This window comes from Leishmania martiniquensis, chromosome 29 (genome assembly GCF_017916325.1).
Source record: "Leishmania martiniquensis isolate LSCM1 chromosome 29, whole genome shotgun sequence".
Classification (NCBI taxonomy): domain Eukaryota; phylum Euglenozoa; class Kinetoplastea; order Trypanosomatida; family Trypanosomatidae; genus Leishmania; species Leishmania martiniquensis.
The window spans coordinates 1,024,646-1,038,940 of record NC_090164.1 but is presented as its reverse complement, the minus strand read 5'-3'; the positions used below and the strand labels follow the sequence as shown (position 1 = coordinate 1,038,940).

General features: G+C 59.2%; 4 protein-coding genes across 4 annotated transcripts; all 4 read right to left on the bottom strand.

The window, feature by feature from the left end:
• Window positions 1-1,469: 1,469 nt before the first annotated feature.
• On the bottom strand, window positions 1,470-3,641 carry LSCM1_04530 (uncharacterized protein; the record flags this gene model as incomplete). The annotated part of the gene is made up of 1 exon (XM_067322034.1): window positions 1,470-3,641. The coding sequence occupies one exon, from the start codon at window positions 3,639-3,641 to the stop codon at window positions 1,470-1,472; it is 2,172 nt and encodes a 723-aa protein (XP_067177129.1).
• Window positions 3,642-5,151: 1,510 nt separating this feature from the next.
• LSCM1_04529 (uncharacterized protein) lies at window positions 5,152-7,455 on the bottom strand (the record flags this gene model as incomplete). The annotated part of the gene is made up of 1 exon (XM_067322033.1): window positions 5,152-7,455. One exon carries the CDS (start codon window positions 7,453-7,455, stop codon window positions 5,152-5,154), a length of 2,304 nt encoding a protein of 767 aa, XP_067177128.1.
• A 1,430-nt stretch (window positions 7,456-8,885) lies between these two features.
• LSCM1_04528 (uncharacterized protein) lies at window positions 8,886-10,901 on the bottom strand (the record flags this gene model as incomplete). The annotated part of the gene is made up of 1 exon (XM_067322032.1): window positions 8,886-10,901. One exon carries the CDS (start codon window positions 10,899-10,901, stop codon window positions 8,886-8,888), a length of 2,016 nt encoding a protein of 671 aa, XP_067177127.1.
• Window positions 10,902-12,898: 1,997 nt separating this feature from the next.
• Window positions 12,899-14,146, bottom strand: LSCM1_04527 (uncharacterized protein; the record flags this gene model as incomplete). Its single annotated transcript, XM_067322031.1, has 1 exon — window positions 12,899-14,146. The coding sequence occupies one exon, from the start codon at window positions 14,144-14,146 to the stop codon at window positions 12,899-12,901; it is 1,248 nt and encodes a 415-aa protein (XP_067177126.1).
• Between the last annotated feature and the right edge of the window lie 149 nt (window positions 14,147-14,295).

Genomic DNA, 14,295 nt, shown 5'->3' with positions numbered 1-14,295 from the left:
GAGGAGAGAGGAAGCAGTGAAGGGGAGTGAGGGGGAGGGGGGCCAACAGCCGCCAGGAGAAAGAAGAGACCAGGGTAAAGAGACGCACGAGGCACTTGCGACAGCGACCCCTGCTTTAGGGGATGGAGGGGAGAGATGGTAAGAAAAATGCACGTGTTCATTCACATCAGCGAACAAAAAGAAAGTTACAAACATAGATATGGATATCTGAGCCGAAATCCGGGAGGCCGCCTCTTCGCTTTGGCGACAGTGGCCACGTCTTGCGATGCCTCGCGTGCGTATGCGCGCTCTCCTCAGTACTACCCCCCCCTCCTTGTGTTCAGCCTTTGCCCCAGTGCCACCACCTCTCACGCGCCTCTCCCCCATCTTTTGTTCGCCCCTTTCCCGGTCTTGTATATGCCTCGCAAAGGCGCTTGACACGCCGTGTACAGTACTCCGTGTTCCGTGCAGGGTGCCCGCTGACGCCATTGTGTCCTCTCCTCTCTCGCAGCCTTCGTCTGAGCGATAGAGAGGGAGAGAGGGAGGGAGAATCTCCATGAGGAGTTGAGACGAACAGCTTCAATGCAAACGAGAAAGAGAGCGTAGCGCCATAAGAGAGCGGCGCGGAGAATACAAGGTGGGGTGCGCCAATCACATATCGTAGATGGAATGCGGGGTTGGGGGTCGTTAGAAAGAGGTGGCCGGTCATGAGGGGTCTTAGGGCTGCCAGGGCGCAGGCCCTCGAAGGAAGAGAGAGAGAGACAGAAACAGGCAGGCAACCACGCCCATGTCACGATTGCGGAGCCGTCCTCTGTCAAGGCCGAGAACCAAGAGGCGGGATGGTAAGGGGAGGAGGGGAAGAGGAGGCATCGAGTAACACATCAGCTGTAGTAAGGACAGAGAAGCACTTGCGCAAGAGGCACGGAAAAGAAGAGCTACACCGGTGGCCCATGAGGCTGAAGAAGCAAACACACGCATTGAGGAAGAGAACGAAATACAAAGACAACGTGAGGGAGAGAGCACAAAAGAATTTTAGAAAAAGGGGGCAAGAAGAGGGGATAGAAACGGCAATGCGGTGCGCGAGCAATGCAATGGGACGAGAGCTCAGTGAATCCGGGAGAACGTCGTAGACAGAAGAGGGGCCACCCATCGGTGGGTGTGCGGCACGCCCCCTTCCCTTCCTCCTCCCAGACAGCCCGCAAATCAAAGAAGCGGAAGGGAGGGGGGGCCAAAGGAGCACACAACGAGTCAGAGAAGCGAAAAAAGTCGCGCCCACGCAAACGTCCTCTTCCCCTGACCCTATCCTCAGCCACTTCCGCCTCTCGGCATGCGAGCGCGCCACGCTCTTCCTGTTCCTGTATCGAAAGCACCGCTGCTGCTGTCGCACCTGCTCCTCCTCCTCCGCTCTGTCCCCTCCCCCCCTTTCAACCTCTTCTGTTTGTTAGGTTTCGGTGTCTCTCAACCGTGGAGGAGGGGCTGGCCCCTTTCGTCTACTTCACAGACGACTCGATGAGCTCGGCTTGCTGCGCCTCCTCCGTCTTACGCCGCCAGTACTCCTTGTTGTCAATACACAGGTTGACGGCAAAGGCCATGGAGGGCAGAAGCGCCGATAGCGCCTCTATCATAGGCTGCACAATGTACATTATAAAGGACACTTGACCCTTCGGGAACTCCTCCATCTCCTTCGTCCGATCCATGAATGGCGAAATGGAGAGATGCAACTTCCGTTCTGCGTCGCCTTGCAGGTAAAACTCCTTTGAGATGTTCTTTGCCCATTCAGCGTAGATGTGGTTGGGCCTCGCGCAGTTTGAAATATCGGCCATCTTTATCGACATGGAGAGAGCCAGCCGCACGTCTTCCTTTGCATGCCAATCACTCGTCTCCGACATGCGGACTTGGAAGTTCTTGAAGATGCGCGCGTGGTTCCCCATGTCAGTCGCCAGCACCATCTCCAGTATGGTCTCCCGCACAACCAGTCGCTGCTCGTCCGACAACGTCGCGAAGATGTTGTAGTGCGGGTTGCGCAGCAGCTCAAAGGTGCAGGCAAGGTGGTGATTTTCCAAGATGGACCTGTCGTTGTAGAGAGTGGCGAGGTAGGCGCCCGTGCGGGAGTGGAAGTTGTTGTTGAGGCCGGGGTGATCGAAGTCGTGCACGGCGCCAGCGATGATGCCGGCGAAGATTTCTTCTTTACTTAGGCGGCACTTTTCGCTGAGCCCGGCCACCATCATTATATAGTAGTTGATCTGCGTGACATCCGCACCGTGCATGGCGTTGTGATACGGATTGGGGTGGTAGGCGCTCTGTACAGCGATGAGGAAGCGGCGCAGGACAGCGTCGTCTAGGTTGAAATGGCGAACCAAGTCCAGCTTGTAGATCAGGAGGTACGTCGTATAGAAGAGGGCGTTGCCGTTGGTGATGATCTCCAGCTGAATTGTGTCATAGTCCCAGCGGTCGATTCCTTTGAAGATCTCGAACGCCTCCGCGATAACCTGTCCGTTGCCACTCGCCATTATCTGCTTCTGAATTTCAGGCCGCTGCAGCACCGCCGAGATACCGTCCAGCTTCATGCTAGGGCCTAGCGGGAATGCGCTGCGGATGCAGAGCGAGAGCGCCTCGTCCGGGTCCTCCTCTTGCGGGATATGCTCAGGAGACCACAGCGTGTGCTGAAAACACTGCGCACCTCCCTCATCGTAGAGCTGGTCGAGAGGATGCTTCGTGATGATGTGCTCCTCGCGAGCCTTCAGCCGCCGCTCGAGGTTGCGCACCTCGCGGCCCAGCACCATGGCGCGGTGAGAGTGCAGCGCCGACTCCTCTCGCAGCGGGAGCGCTGTCGGGAGCAGCTCGTCAACGTAGGCGATGTGCTGCCTCGTCGTTGCAGTGAGCTGCGTCCACTGACACTCCATTTTCTCCGCGAGCGCCTCCCTCTCGCTCGACGCACTGCGCATGCGATTGTACTGCAGCGCACACGTCAACGGGTACATTACGAACTGAAACACCGCCTTCGAGTTTGGCGAGCAGCCATTCGACACCATCTCCATGGGTACCACAAACGGGTATGTGCAGGAGGGGTCTTTGTTATTGAAGATGGTGAAGCTGGCGTCCTTGCGGGTGGGGCTGAGAGAGGACACGGTCGCCTTGGACTTGATCATGGCTGTGGCCATGGACTTGAAGAAGGGAGCCCATGAGAAGCCGACGCCAGCGGTCTGCTTTGCCTGCCCCAGCTCCGCATCCGTGTAGCTGCGCGCGTACACCGAGCCAGTGCTCTTTTCGTGGTACGACACCACCGTTCTTTCCGTCTCAGCCTCGCAAAAGAGAAACAGCGTACCCAGTAGGACGGCCTTGGCGCGGTCGTTCATGGCCAGGGCCCCGTACTCCTTAATGTACTTGCTCTTGCCCAGCATCTTCGGGGCGTCGCCGGAGGAATCTGCGGTCATCTGCTCTGTCGGCGCCGGACGCGCCGCGGAGTTTGCAACCCCAGGAGGCGGTCGTGGCGCAGCCTCGGCTTTCGGTCGCGCTGAGGCTGTCGACACCTCGGCATGATCGGCACAAGCAGAGCGGTTGGCCATTCGGTCGTAGGCCGGATACCTCTCGATCTGTTTGGTGCAGTGCTGTATTAACGGCGCTACCTCGGTTCCCGGGTGCTTCGAATTGCCACCGCCCATGCTGCGAACGCAGTAGGGCACCACACCACAAGCGGGTGATGACAGAAGAGGACCAATTGCGAATACACGGGCACGAGCGGACGAGTGTCGCGGATACAAAAGCGACAGAGTGCACAGCCCTGAGGAATAATGGAGACCTCTCCTCGCCCTCCTTCCCTTCTGCCGCCCTTGTCCCAAACTGCGAGTGAAACAGTATTTTTGGCCAGGCCGGCCTGCGCACCTCGAGCCGGGCGTGTGTACGTCTGTGTATGCGTAGACACCCCAGTCGCTTTAGCCGGTGGTCAGAGCGCAGGGGCAAACAGGGAAGGTCAGAACGAGGAAGCAGGCACGCGGTGAGGCATGACCGAGTCCCCCTCGCAGCGTGGGAAGTCGGTGGCGAGCGTTAGTGCAGTGACACTCACACACACACACACTCACAGAGAGAGAAAAAAGAAGGCGGCGGCGGTGGTCTGGAGCGACGGGCGATACCGGAATGAAGAGCACCCCTAAGCGACACAGAGGAACAAAGTCGCAGTGGTGGTGGCGGTGAAAAACGCAGAAGTAGGCGTCCCTCCGACCCTTGTTTCGGCGCTTGTCGTCCCTTTTTGTCTCGTGCCGTTAAGCGAGAGGCTGCGTGAGTGGAGGGCAATGGCACCTTCTGGCGCCTCCTGTGTATGAACCTGTGTGTGAGTGTGTCTGTGTAAATGTGTCAGAAATCCGTAGATGCTGAGGCGCGGTAGAAGGAAAAAGAGAGGAGGTAGCAAAGGCGGTGGTGACGGTAGCCACGATAGTGGTGGGTGCAACGCAAGAGCAAAGATTGCGACAGAACACTTCCGGACAGCCACCTGCGCTCGAGCACGAGGGCACAGAGGAAGAGAGCACCGTTCTAGGGCGCACGCTGGTCGAAATCAGGCAAGGAAGCGATGAGGAGAAAAGGCAGCTGAGAATAGACAGGAAGCCATTCTTGCTGCGGATGACGGTGAGCGATCTAACGAGCTGAGAAGGCAGGAGGGGTGCGAGCTTCCTCCGTGACCATGACGTAAGAAAGTTCTCTCCACCCTCCTCACGCGGCTCTTGTTGCTCATGCGCTCCTCCTGCTCGGATCCTCGCCGTTGTGCCAAGGGTGGCAGGGCCGCCGTTAGCGTATGCATGAGGAAGGCATTCGTGTCAATGTGCACCAGCTGAGCTGTTGGAAGCACACATCCAAAAAAAAACAGCGAGTGTGCCAGCCGACAAAGGTGGCGACACCAAACACCGTACTGTATCCTTTCCCTAATCGACTTGGGTGCAATGCAAAGGAGGCGATGACGCATACAGAAACGTCCGTCTACAAGAGCGGCAGAGCGAAAACACCGTTGCTGCGAGTGGAGGCAGAAAAACACACACTTGCATGCGCGAGCGCGCACATGGCGCGGTAGGATAGCCCCTTCGAGCGTCAAGACTTACGATGTCTTCCCCACCTTTTGAATCCCCTCACAGAAGCACCTCAACCCCTCTTCCCGCCCGTGACCTGGCCCTCTTGTCGGAGCGTCTAGCGTTTCTTTGGTAGCGGTCGTTTCAAGGCCTTCGTCTTGGCCACCGTCTTTGTGGGCCTCTTGATAATAAAGGGAGGGTGCGGCTCTGGCGAGACCACCTCCAGCTGGCACGCAAAGTCGTCGTCCTGAAGCGCCTCATGCTTCACTTTGGGCGGCCTTCTGTGCAGGATCTTGCGAGGGCCCTTCTTGCCACCGACATGCAACGGCGGAATGGCGTACACCTCCTCGGTTGCGGAGACAGAGGTATCCGCGGCGGCGTCATTTGCCTCTGCCGCAGTCACCTCTGGCAGATCCCCAAAGGGCGCCTCATCTGACGCCGGAGCAGAGGATAAAAGGCAAGACAGAGAACACGTTTGAGTGCGTGTAGGTGTCCCCTGCGATGGCTGCAATGGGGATTTGCAGCTCGAGGACTTGGGTGCTACTCGTACCGAGCACGGAGCTGGAAGCTGCCTGTCGGTGTCCTCCAGCACAACCGGCCTCCGCGGTGCTGAGGCGGATTCAGTGCTAGCAGGCGAAGAAAGTACTCGCTTAGTTGCTTGTACTGCCACTGGCCGCCCAGTTACTTCGGCCGGCCTCGGTTGCAGCGGCGGCGGCGACGCTGGCTCGATGCCTTGGTCCGCGACAGGAGTGGTTGTGGCGTGCGCCACCGTCTCCACCGGGGTGATCTCTGCCGTTTCCGCGCGCATAGTCGGTGTTGCAATGCGTCGCCGCACCGCCTCCACCGGTTTCGGCGCGAGTGTGGCAGAGCTTGGCTCACTCGCCAGGAAAGAAACTGGCTGGCCCACATCCCCGGAATCCTGCTCGTCTGGCGGCGGTACGTAGCGACGCGTGCGCACCACAATCGGCGGTTTCAAGGAAGTAGCCTTAGCTGGGGTGGACTGCACCACCCTCGGCCCATCACTGTTCGAAGCAGGAGCGGGGGAACTGCGGTTTAGAAGTAGTGCTGCCCCCTTTGCCATATCCTTGTACCATGCGGCGACGCCGATCGTGACAGGCTGCGACGAAACTGTGTGCGTCTGCGCCGAGGATGCATTCCCACATTCAATGCAGCAGCTCGGCGACGGGAAGCTAGAGGCCGCCGTTGCCGATGCACGTCGCACCGTGAAGCTCGCCAACTCCTCCCAAGACGCGCATGGCACTCGACCACTGGCGAGGGGTGGCGGCGGCGGTAGCGTAGCAGAGCTGCTTATGCTCGGTGGGGCTGATATCACAGTAGTGCCGCCGTAGTAGCGCTTCTTCGGGGTATGCGGCTTATGCCCTGTCGGTGCGTGTGAGAGGCGGTGAGACGAGGTAGTCCGCTGCTTCAGCTTTGCGAGGCGCTGCAGGGACAAGTCTTCTTGCTCCACTCGCTCCACCTGCGTAGAAACGCGCGTATTTGATGAGTCAGAATACGTTTGCCGCGAAGGCGACAGCATGGACTCGTTGGAGGAAGTGTTGGTGGCCGGCTTATTCGGCACGGCTAGGCGATCAAAGGTGCTTCTTTCATCTCTACGTGGCGCAAGCGCTGCCGGAGAGGTGCGGCGCGACGGTTCATCGCTATCAGTCATGGGTGCAGGGGAAGCTTTCTTCGAAGCCGACAGCTTCTCATGCCAGGGCATCTGCGTTGCCGGCACGACCGTAGTAGCCGGCAAAGCGCGGTGCTCGCTCTCCGCGAAAGAAGGCGGAGTTCGAAGCCTCGTCGATTCGGCCCATTCTACAGAAGAAGTGATGTCGCCCTGCGAGCGGGGCGCTGACTTGCCGCAGCGCTTCTCCTCTCGCTGTCTGTTTCGCTCCTCCTCTTCTGTGAAGTTGAGCAGGCGACCGTAATTCGGCCTCATGTGCCTATTAGCGGAGCTCGGCTTGGTTCTCGGCTGCGCCAGGCGCTCGAGGTGTCGCTGATCGACAGTGCGGGTGCCGTGCGAGCTCTGCGTACCCGACTGCTGCGGGCTGTCGCTGTGTGTCCTACTTCCGTTGCTCAAACGTGTGCCGCGGCGCGAGTCGTGGTTAGAAGCGTGTGTGCCGGAGTGGCTGATCGACTGTGTGGTCCGGCTGCTTTGCGGCACCTCCAAACAGGTTGCCTCCTTCCCGGTCTCGTGAGAGAGGCCCTCCTCCGCAGCAGAGGAAAGCGGAGAGCAGACACCGCGAGGGTTAGCCGCGCGCTGTACTACCTTTCCAGGCGGGAACGCCACTGCAACCTCGCCATCAAGGGGAAGGCGCGCTATCGGACGAGAGTCGTGATACGGTGTGCCATCGTCGTCCGCCAAGAGAGACGCAGCGGCCTGCCGCGACGCCAGCTGCGACGGGGAGAGAAATACCGGCATAGTCTCAGGAGACGCTGACCCTCGAAGTAATACTTGTCGCTACCAACACGCCAAAATGGGAAGGGGTAGGGGAAGCAAAGAGAGGTCCGACCCAGGCAAGAGGAGCGAACAGGCAGGCACGTAGGTGGAGCTGCCTGCGTAGCTGCGCAAAGGGGGGACTCCTTGTCGCCTCTTCTGTTAGATGCCCGTCGAGTGGCTGCTGTCGCCGAGCACCAAAACGAGAACGGAGAGCAGTAAAAAGCGCACACGTGCGCAGCGGCGGAAGTACCGAGAAGGAGAAAATGGAAGGAGCGGTGAAGTAAAGAAGGGCTCAGACAAAAGGGGTGAGTGAGAGAAAGAGAGAGTGTGTCACGTTAGCCCTCACAGAGGGCTTAATGAGTCGATGCTGTGTTGGTCGAGCCACAAGGGTGGGTGAATATGTTGTGGGAAAGTGTAGGTGGGTTTGTGCTGGCGAGGAGGGAGGGGAGGGAGAAGTTTACGCCGCCCCAAAAAGACTGTGTATGCGTCTCCAGTCGCACCCTGCGGGGTGGATGTGCTGGGATCGGTGTATCGAGAAGATATAAAAATAGGTCAAGCAAGCGCAGGAGTTGGGCAGCACGAAGCTCTGCTCATAGAGGCAAAGCCAGCTACAGGCGATCCGATCGGCTGCACCGGCAAGGGCGCACACACCCATACGTGAAGAGTTGCCGATCCAGATACAAAACAGACACACATGCGCACATGCAAGACACAGGATACACGAAGAGAGAGATGCAGATGAGGCCTTAAGAGGTGTGCTAGCATGATGCAAAAAGAAAGGGAGGCGCCGCCTCAGAGTCTCTTATCCTCCCCCCTCCATACTGCACGTGGGCGCGCCCTTGACGCCGCCTTGGTGCTTCACGGGCAATGCGACAGCTGATGCACACACAAGGTGAAGAAACAGGAAAGGGGTGTATTGCACGCAGCTGATGCGACCAGGTCCTGCCATAGACCGCACCACGACGAAACGAAATAGGAAAGGGAATGGGCCGCTTTGATGCCGACATTTTCTCCTGCTCGTGCGTTGTTTTCGCGGAGCCGGAAGACACCAAAAAAAAAAGAAAACGCTTGCAGCGGAACCGGCACCGCGAACTCTGTCGAGGCCCACTAGAAGTAGGGGGAGAGGGGCGGGGGAGGCTTCTGCATCTGCGAGTGGAAACCTGAGCCCCGGCGATGGCAAAGGGTTCTCTACGAAAAAAAAAGAAAGAGAAATCTAAGCACTTGCCTGATCCTTCTTGTCGCAGTGGAAACGGAATGCTCATGAGCGTATGCGTCAAAGAGAGGGAAGACTGTGGCGAAGGAGAAGAGAAGCGCGCTACATCCCTGTGCGCGGTGCCTCTGTCCCCTTGTCGGCCTCACCAGACGACACTGCTGGCGGTCTCTTCGGCAGAGGCAAACACGTGGGCAACTGATCACTGCTGCGACTCTGGCACAGGCAGTCGCAAACTGCGAATGGGTGAGGATGTTCGGCCGTGTGTGCTGTCGTCGCGCTCGTGGCGCACCGACGCCACATGCGCCCTCGCTGGCGGTGTCGCCGACGAGAGAGAGGCGTGAATACATCCATCGAAAGAGAGACTTTGGCGACCGAGAGTCTCTTGCTCTTTCTGTCGCCTCGTGCGCGCCAGTTGCTGCCTAGAAAGGTACTCCTCCACACCCCACGGAGTTCCATCGCCGCCGTAGATGCTGTGGGAAAGCGGCAACGAGGCGGTCGCAGCAGCGCGAGCGCCACCTCTGAAGGGTGCCTCAATGGACTCCGCATCTGCAGCCGCCTGTTCTGCGTACCACCTCTGCATCGTCTCAAGGTGCCGCTCTCGCTGCTGCTGCCACTCGCCGCTCCGCTTCGCCACGGCGCTGGGGCCGCGCTGACAGCTCGTGGACGTCGAGGAGGCCATTAAAGGCACCGAGCGCACGTTGATCTGTGGCTGAAACGTGCATTCCCGCTGCTCATGCTCCGCCAGCTCCTTGCGCAGCGCCTCCAGCCGCCTCTGCCTCCGGCGCTCATATGCATCCAGAGAGGCGAGCACAGAGCTGGGAAGGGCCCCTGGCGTCGAGGGTGGAGCGTTCGACACAGCGCTGTGCTGCTGGCGCCCTGAGGGTGCGCGTCGCAGCCCACGAGGTGTCTGGCTACAGGCATCAGGGGGTGCAGATGGAGACACACCAGATGCGTCCGTGAAGCTGGCGGGATCAGTGTAGGAAGACAGAGAATGAACAGCACTCGGCCGGCACAGCCGTTCCATTGTCGTCTCCGGCAGACGCCGCGCGATCGCCGAACTCACAGGGTTGATAGAGGGCTCAAAGGAGTGCTGCTTTGCCGAGTGCTGATGCAAGAAACTGCGGGAGCCTTGCAGGATTCTCGAGTGCGCGCCGGGGTCGCTCTCGCGGTGATAACGCGGTGCGGTGGCAGCGGCTAGCGCGGTGACGAGTGGCCGAAACGGCGTATGGGACTCGTTCCACGCAACTTCGCGCTGCAAGTGGCGAATCGCAGCTTTGTAGCTCCCCGCGTGGAGGCGGTCGCCAACACTGCCGATGCGCTGCAAGCTTGCAGCGTGCCTAGTGATGGCCGGGCTTGCCCGCGCCTGAGCCTCCCGCTCTGCCTCAGACACCTGCCACTGCGCCAATCGACGGCGATGCTCACCAACAAGGAGTACTTCAGACACTGGCAGTCCATTCAGGCCCTCTCTCGCCTTCTTACGGGCAGCGAGCTTCGCAGAACGTGCATTGATGGAGGGGGCATCCTGGACCCTATCCAATACCTCCGCCCCCGCATTCACAGACAAGTGCGCGAGCTCTGCCGACCGCCTCTCCCGCCATGCACCCCGGTCGGGCGGTGGCTCCTTAAACCGGGATTTGGTCGCCATGGCGTGAGCTGAGATTTGAGGGTGAAAGGAGGCGATCGAAGCCAGCTCCTCCGCCTCGCGCTCCGCCCGCATCTGCGCAGCCTTCTCCTCCAGTGCCTGCTTCTCCTTTGCCCTCTGAAGCAGTCTGACCTCGATGCGCTGGCCCTCAGTGAGAAGACGGCGTGCGGATCGAGGCGCCAGTCCGTATAGCGTGACCGGTCGCAGCTCACGCATCTCGTCCTCAATGGCCTGCTGACGAAGCAGCTCTCGACGCTCCTGCATTTGTCGCCCCTTCAGCAGGAGTGCCTCGTAGATGGGAAGCGCCCGCATGTCCGACGTCGCGGTATCCCTCTGGGTGGACTGCTCATCGTGGTCTGAGAGCTTGGCAGCCACACCAAGGCCTGTTCCCTCCCCAACGGACATGTGAACTGCTTGAGACGGTGAGTTCCCATGAGACGTATCCTGGAGGCAACGCGGCACGGATACTGAGAGCAGTGCGTTAACGCGCTCTTGAAAAGGGCTACAAGAGGGGAGGGTGATGTCGGCGCCGGCAGCTCTGTCCTTTGCCTGAAAACTCGCCGAGCCCGCCATGCTTACCAGAGGGTAACACGATGTGACGTGAACGACGGTGAGAAAGGCAGTAGTGCGCCGCGTCGCCTGCCCGCGCGCGTACGGGCGTGTGATCGAGGGCGTCGGCAACAACCCTCTCCGCCTCCGTAGCACACCTCATTCAAGGGAAGGCGACACAGATAAAGCAAAGGAGGAGGAAGGACGAGGAAAGGCAACAGTGGAAGAGCGAAGTAGACGCGAGCACGCCGAGGAGGGAACGGAGGCCCGCTGACTCAGTCGTGTGGGAACACTAATCAGCACACAGGTACTCACTTGCACGATGAAACCAGCGATGTACCCAACAGCCAGGACAAGCAACCCATACGGGTGTGCGCGTGCACCTGCGTGCCTCTCCGTGCCCTGTACGCATCCACCGCTGAGGAGGCCTGCATATGTTTCTCCAACGGCCCCATCTCCGCCTGGGATTGTTAACAATTTTTTCCTCTTTTCGAGCTCAGCAGTAGGCGTCGCTGTTAGTCAGCGCGATGAACCGACCCACCAGTGCCATGAGGTAAACCTCCTTTTTCAAGGCCATGTCTCCATCTTTTTTTTTGGCCCTTAGGAGCCGCCACTGTTCTGCCACCACTTCAGTCACTCAACACTCATCAGCCGCTCTACAAGTACACCCCCCTTCAACGCCTACGCCCTCAATGGCGTTTCCTGCGCTACGCTGTCAGCTTTACCGTCGCTTTTCTCCCCCAGCTAGAAAAGGGACAGCAGCCGCTACGTGTCAGGCTACACCAGTGGCAGCGGCATGGCGAGCACCATAGATGGAGAGAGCGACACTGCCGATAAGGACCGAATGGCTCGCAGATAGATGCAGCCGACATGAGACGGCAAAAAGTTCACATAAGCATGTCCTCTGATACATTTGTTTCCTTCTTTACGCAGTGCGGCTATTCCGCCATACCGCAGATGAGTTACATTTCACTCCGTCCCCCGGGGGCCTCCTCTGGCCTCCCGCTGGCCCACCGCGCCCCCGCGCCGCCAAGCTGCCGTAGGGGCACGCGCGGCTGCGGTGCCATCGGCTCCGCCACCCCAGCACGGCCTCCGCCTCCAGCTCCACGCACCGCCCGCCGTGCAGGCTCCCCCCTTCCCCAAATGCACACACCGCTAGGCAGAGCGAGGGCCGCGAGAGAGAAAATGAGAGAGAGACACAAGGTCGGGCCACGCTGGCACCCTGCACATCATGCGGGCGCTGCAAGCCTACACAGCCCCTCGGCTCTCGCCAATGCTACGCCGTCCAGGGGCCCGACCGCCGACATGAGAGCAGCGACACATCGCGCCGGCATCCCTGCGTAACGGCTGCCTGTCCCTCTCAGCACCGGAGGCAGTCAGGCCTCTGCAGGGGGGGGGCATGGAGGGGGAGGGAGGGCTGTGACGCTTGCTCTCCTCCCCCCCTACAGAGTGGGTACGAGAGTGTGTGAGGCTGCGCGCAGAGGGGGGCCTTCGGTGAGGTGCGTAACGAGATCCTGAGATGCCGCGGAAGAGGGCGGACGGAGCCTCTATTTAGCATGAACAGGACGGGTGCGCGCACCAGCACTCGGGCGCGAGGGAGTCTGCCCATTACCCAAGCATCGGCGCCCTCACGGAGAAAACGCTGAGATGGCATATGAGCACCCCAAAAGTGACGAAAGTCGCGCCTCTTCATTAATCGGCCACCTCAGGTTGGGGGCGGGCAAGGCGCTGCAGCAATGCTGTCACCGCAAGGCAAGTGAATGTGCAGAAACAGGAGAAAGGGGCAGCTGCGTGCGGTAAGCGATAAAAAAAAAGTGCTCATTATCGCCACGGCACGCGCAAAATCTCTGAAGCCCAACAAGCTCGCATCAGCACTAAAGGGCCAAGCGGGTCTGAATCTGTGAATGAGGGAGTTGAAGAGAACGGAGTATCGAAAGAATTGCTCTCTGCTCCGCCTTGACACACCCCACTCCTGTGACCCAGCTTACAGCCGCATCACAAGCCTCTGCATTGTCTCCCTCTCAACGACTCTTCTTGCGCTCGGCAAAGTGGAGAGACGCCGCTTTGTAATCGTGGAACGAAGCGTCGCTGATCTTTTCTCGCAGTACATTCGCCATCATCTTCTGGCAGTGGCTTGCATACAGCTTTGGGTCTTTTTTCTCCTCCTCGGTAGGGTGATAAACGGGGAGAAGACGAGCCTCTGCGTAGTTTACAAACTGGCAGCTGAGTCGCAGCAGAATATCCCACAGGTTGTTGCCACCGACACCGCGCCCCGTCCATGAAGGATTGAAATGCTTGTAAGGAAAGGTGACACATACCATCTGCACTGGCAGTGCAGTCTCGAATACACCCTTCTTGAACATGAACAGGGCTTGCTGGTTGCCTGTTGTCCCCTCTGGGAAGATCATTAGCTGCGGCGCCGTCGGGTCGCCGGCGCGCCGCAGAATTGTCGCCATGGCCTGCTCCCGCGACGTTGCCACGTCTCGGTCGACTAGGATGCTGGAGCTTCCGCGGACAATGTTGCCAAAGAACGCAAAGGAAAGGTTCTCCTTCCGCGAAACAAACGATGGGAAGCCGCCCATGACGTAGAGCCAAACCACCTCTATCACACAGCTGTGGTTCGCAATAAAGATCTTGCACTCAGACCTGGCGGCGAACCGGCCGTACTGCCGTACATTATGCACGCCGAGAACCGAGAACGTCACAATGGATATGAATGCCGTCACTCGCGACCAGAAGCTGAGCCACCACGGATAGGTGTGACGGTCAAGGCAGCCCGCGATGCTAGCTGTAAAGAGGCCTAGAAAGATGGTTGCCAGGGCAGTAAAGGCACGCACAAAGGCCACGCCAGTTACCATGAAGCAGAACACCTTCACACGCTCGTACGTATCAGCTGGTGTGTCGTACTCGAAGGCAGCCATTTTTTCCACCTTCAGAGGGCTGCCTTCTTCGTAGTCATCTGCCAAGGACAGCCGCCTTGGGCCAGGAGCAATCAGAAATTGAATGTTCTCTACAAGAAAACATGTCACAACGAGGAGGCCGTTTGCGCACAAATATGCACGAACCCACGCAAGGAGGCGACAGAGAATGAAGCGGGACGTCGCTGGTGCGGCCTCGTCCGCGCTGTGGAAAAATGGGGCGAAGGCGCCACAGAGAAAGACGTACCACAAGAGCGCCGCGCATGGAATGCGCAGATACTGCTCTGCCACGCCGTGGACCATGTAAGGTGAAGCTACCCCAGCATCACTTCTCGCTTCACCTCCCTTCATTGCGTCTGACTGTGTCCAGACAGGAAAAAAAAAATCTGGCCGACGGCAGCCCGCAGAGTAGAGGAGGAGGGCAGAAGGCGAGTGATGATACGCACACGGAGTTTATTTCGGTGGCACAGCTGCTCAGTAGTACCCTTACAACAGAGGGC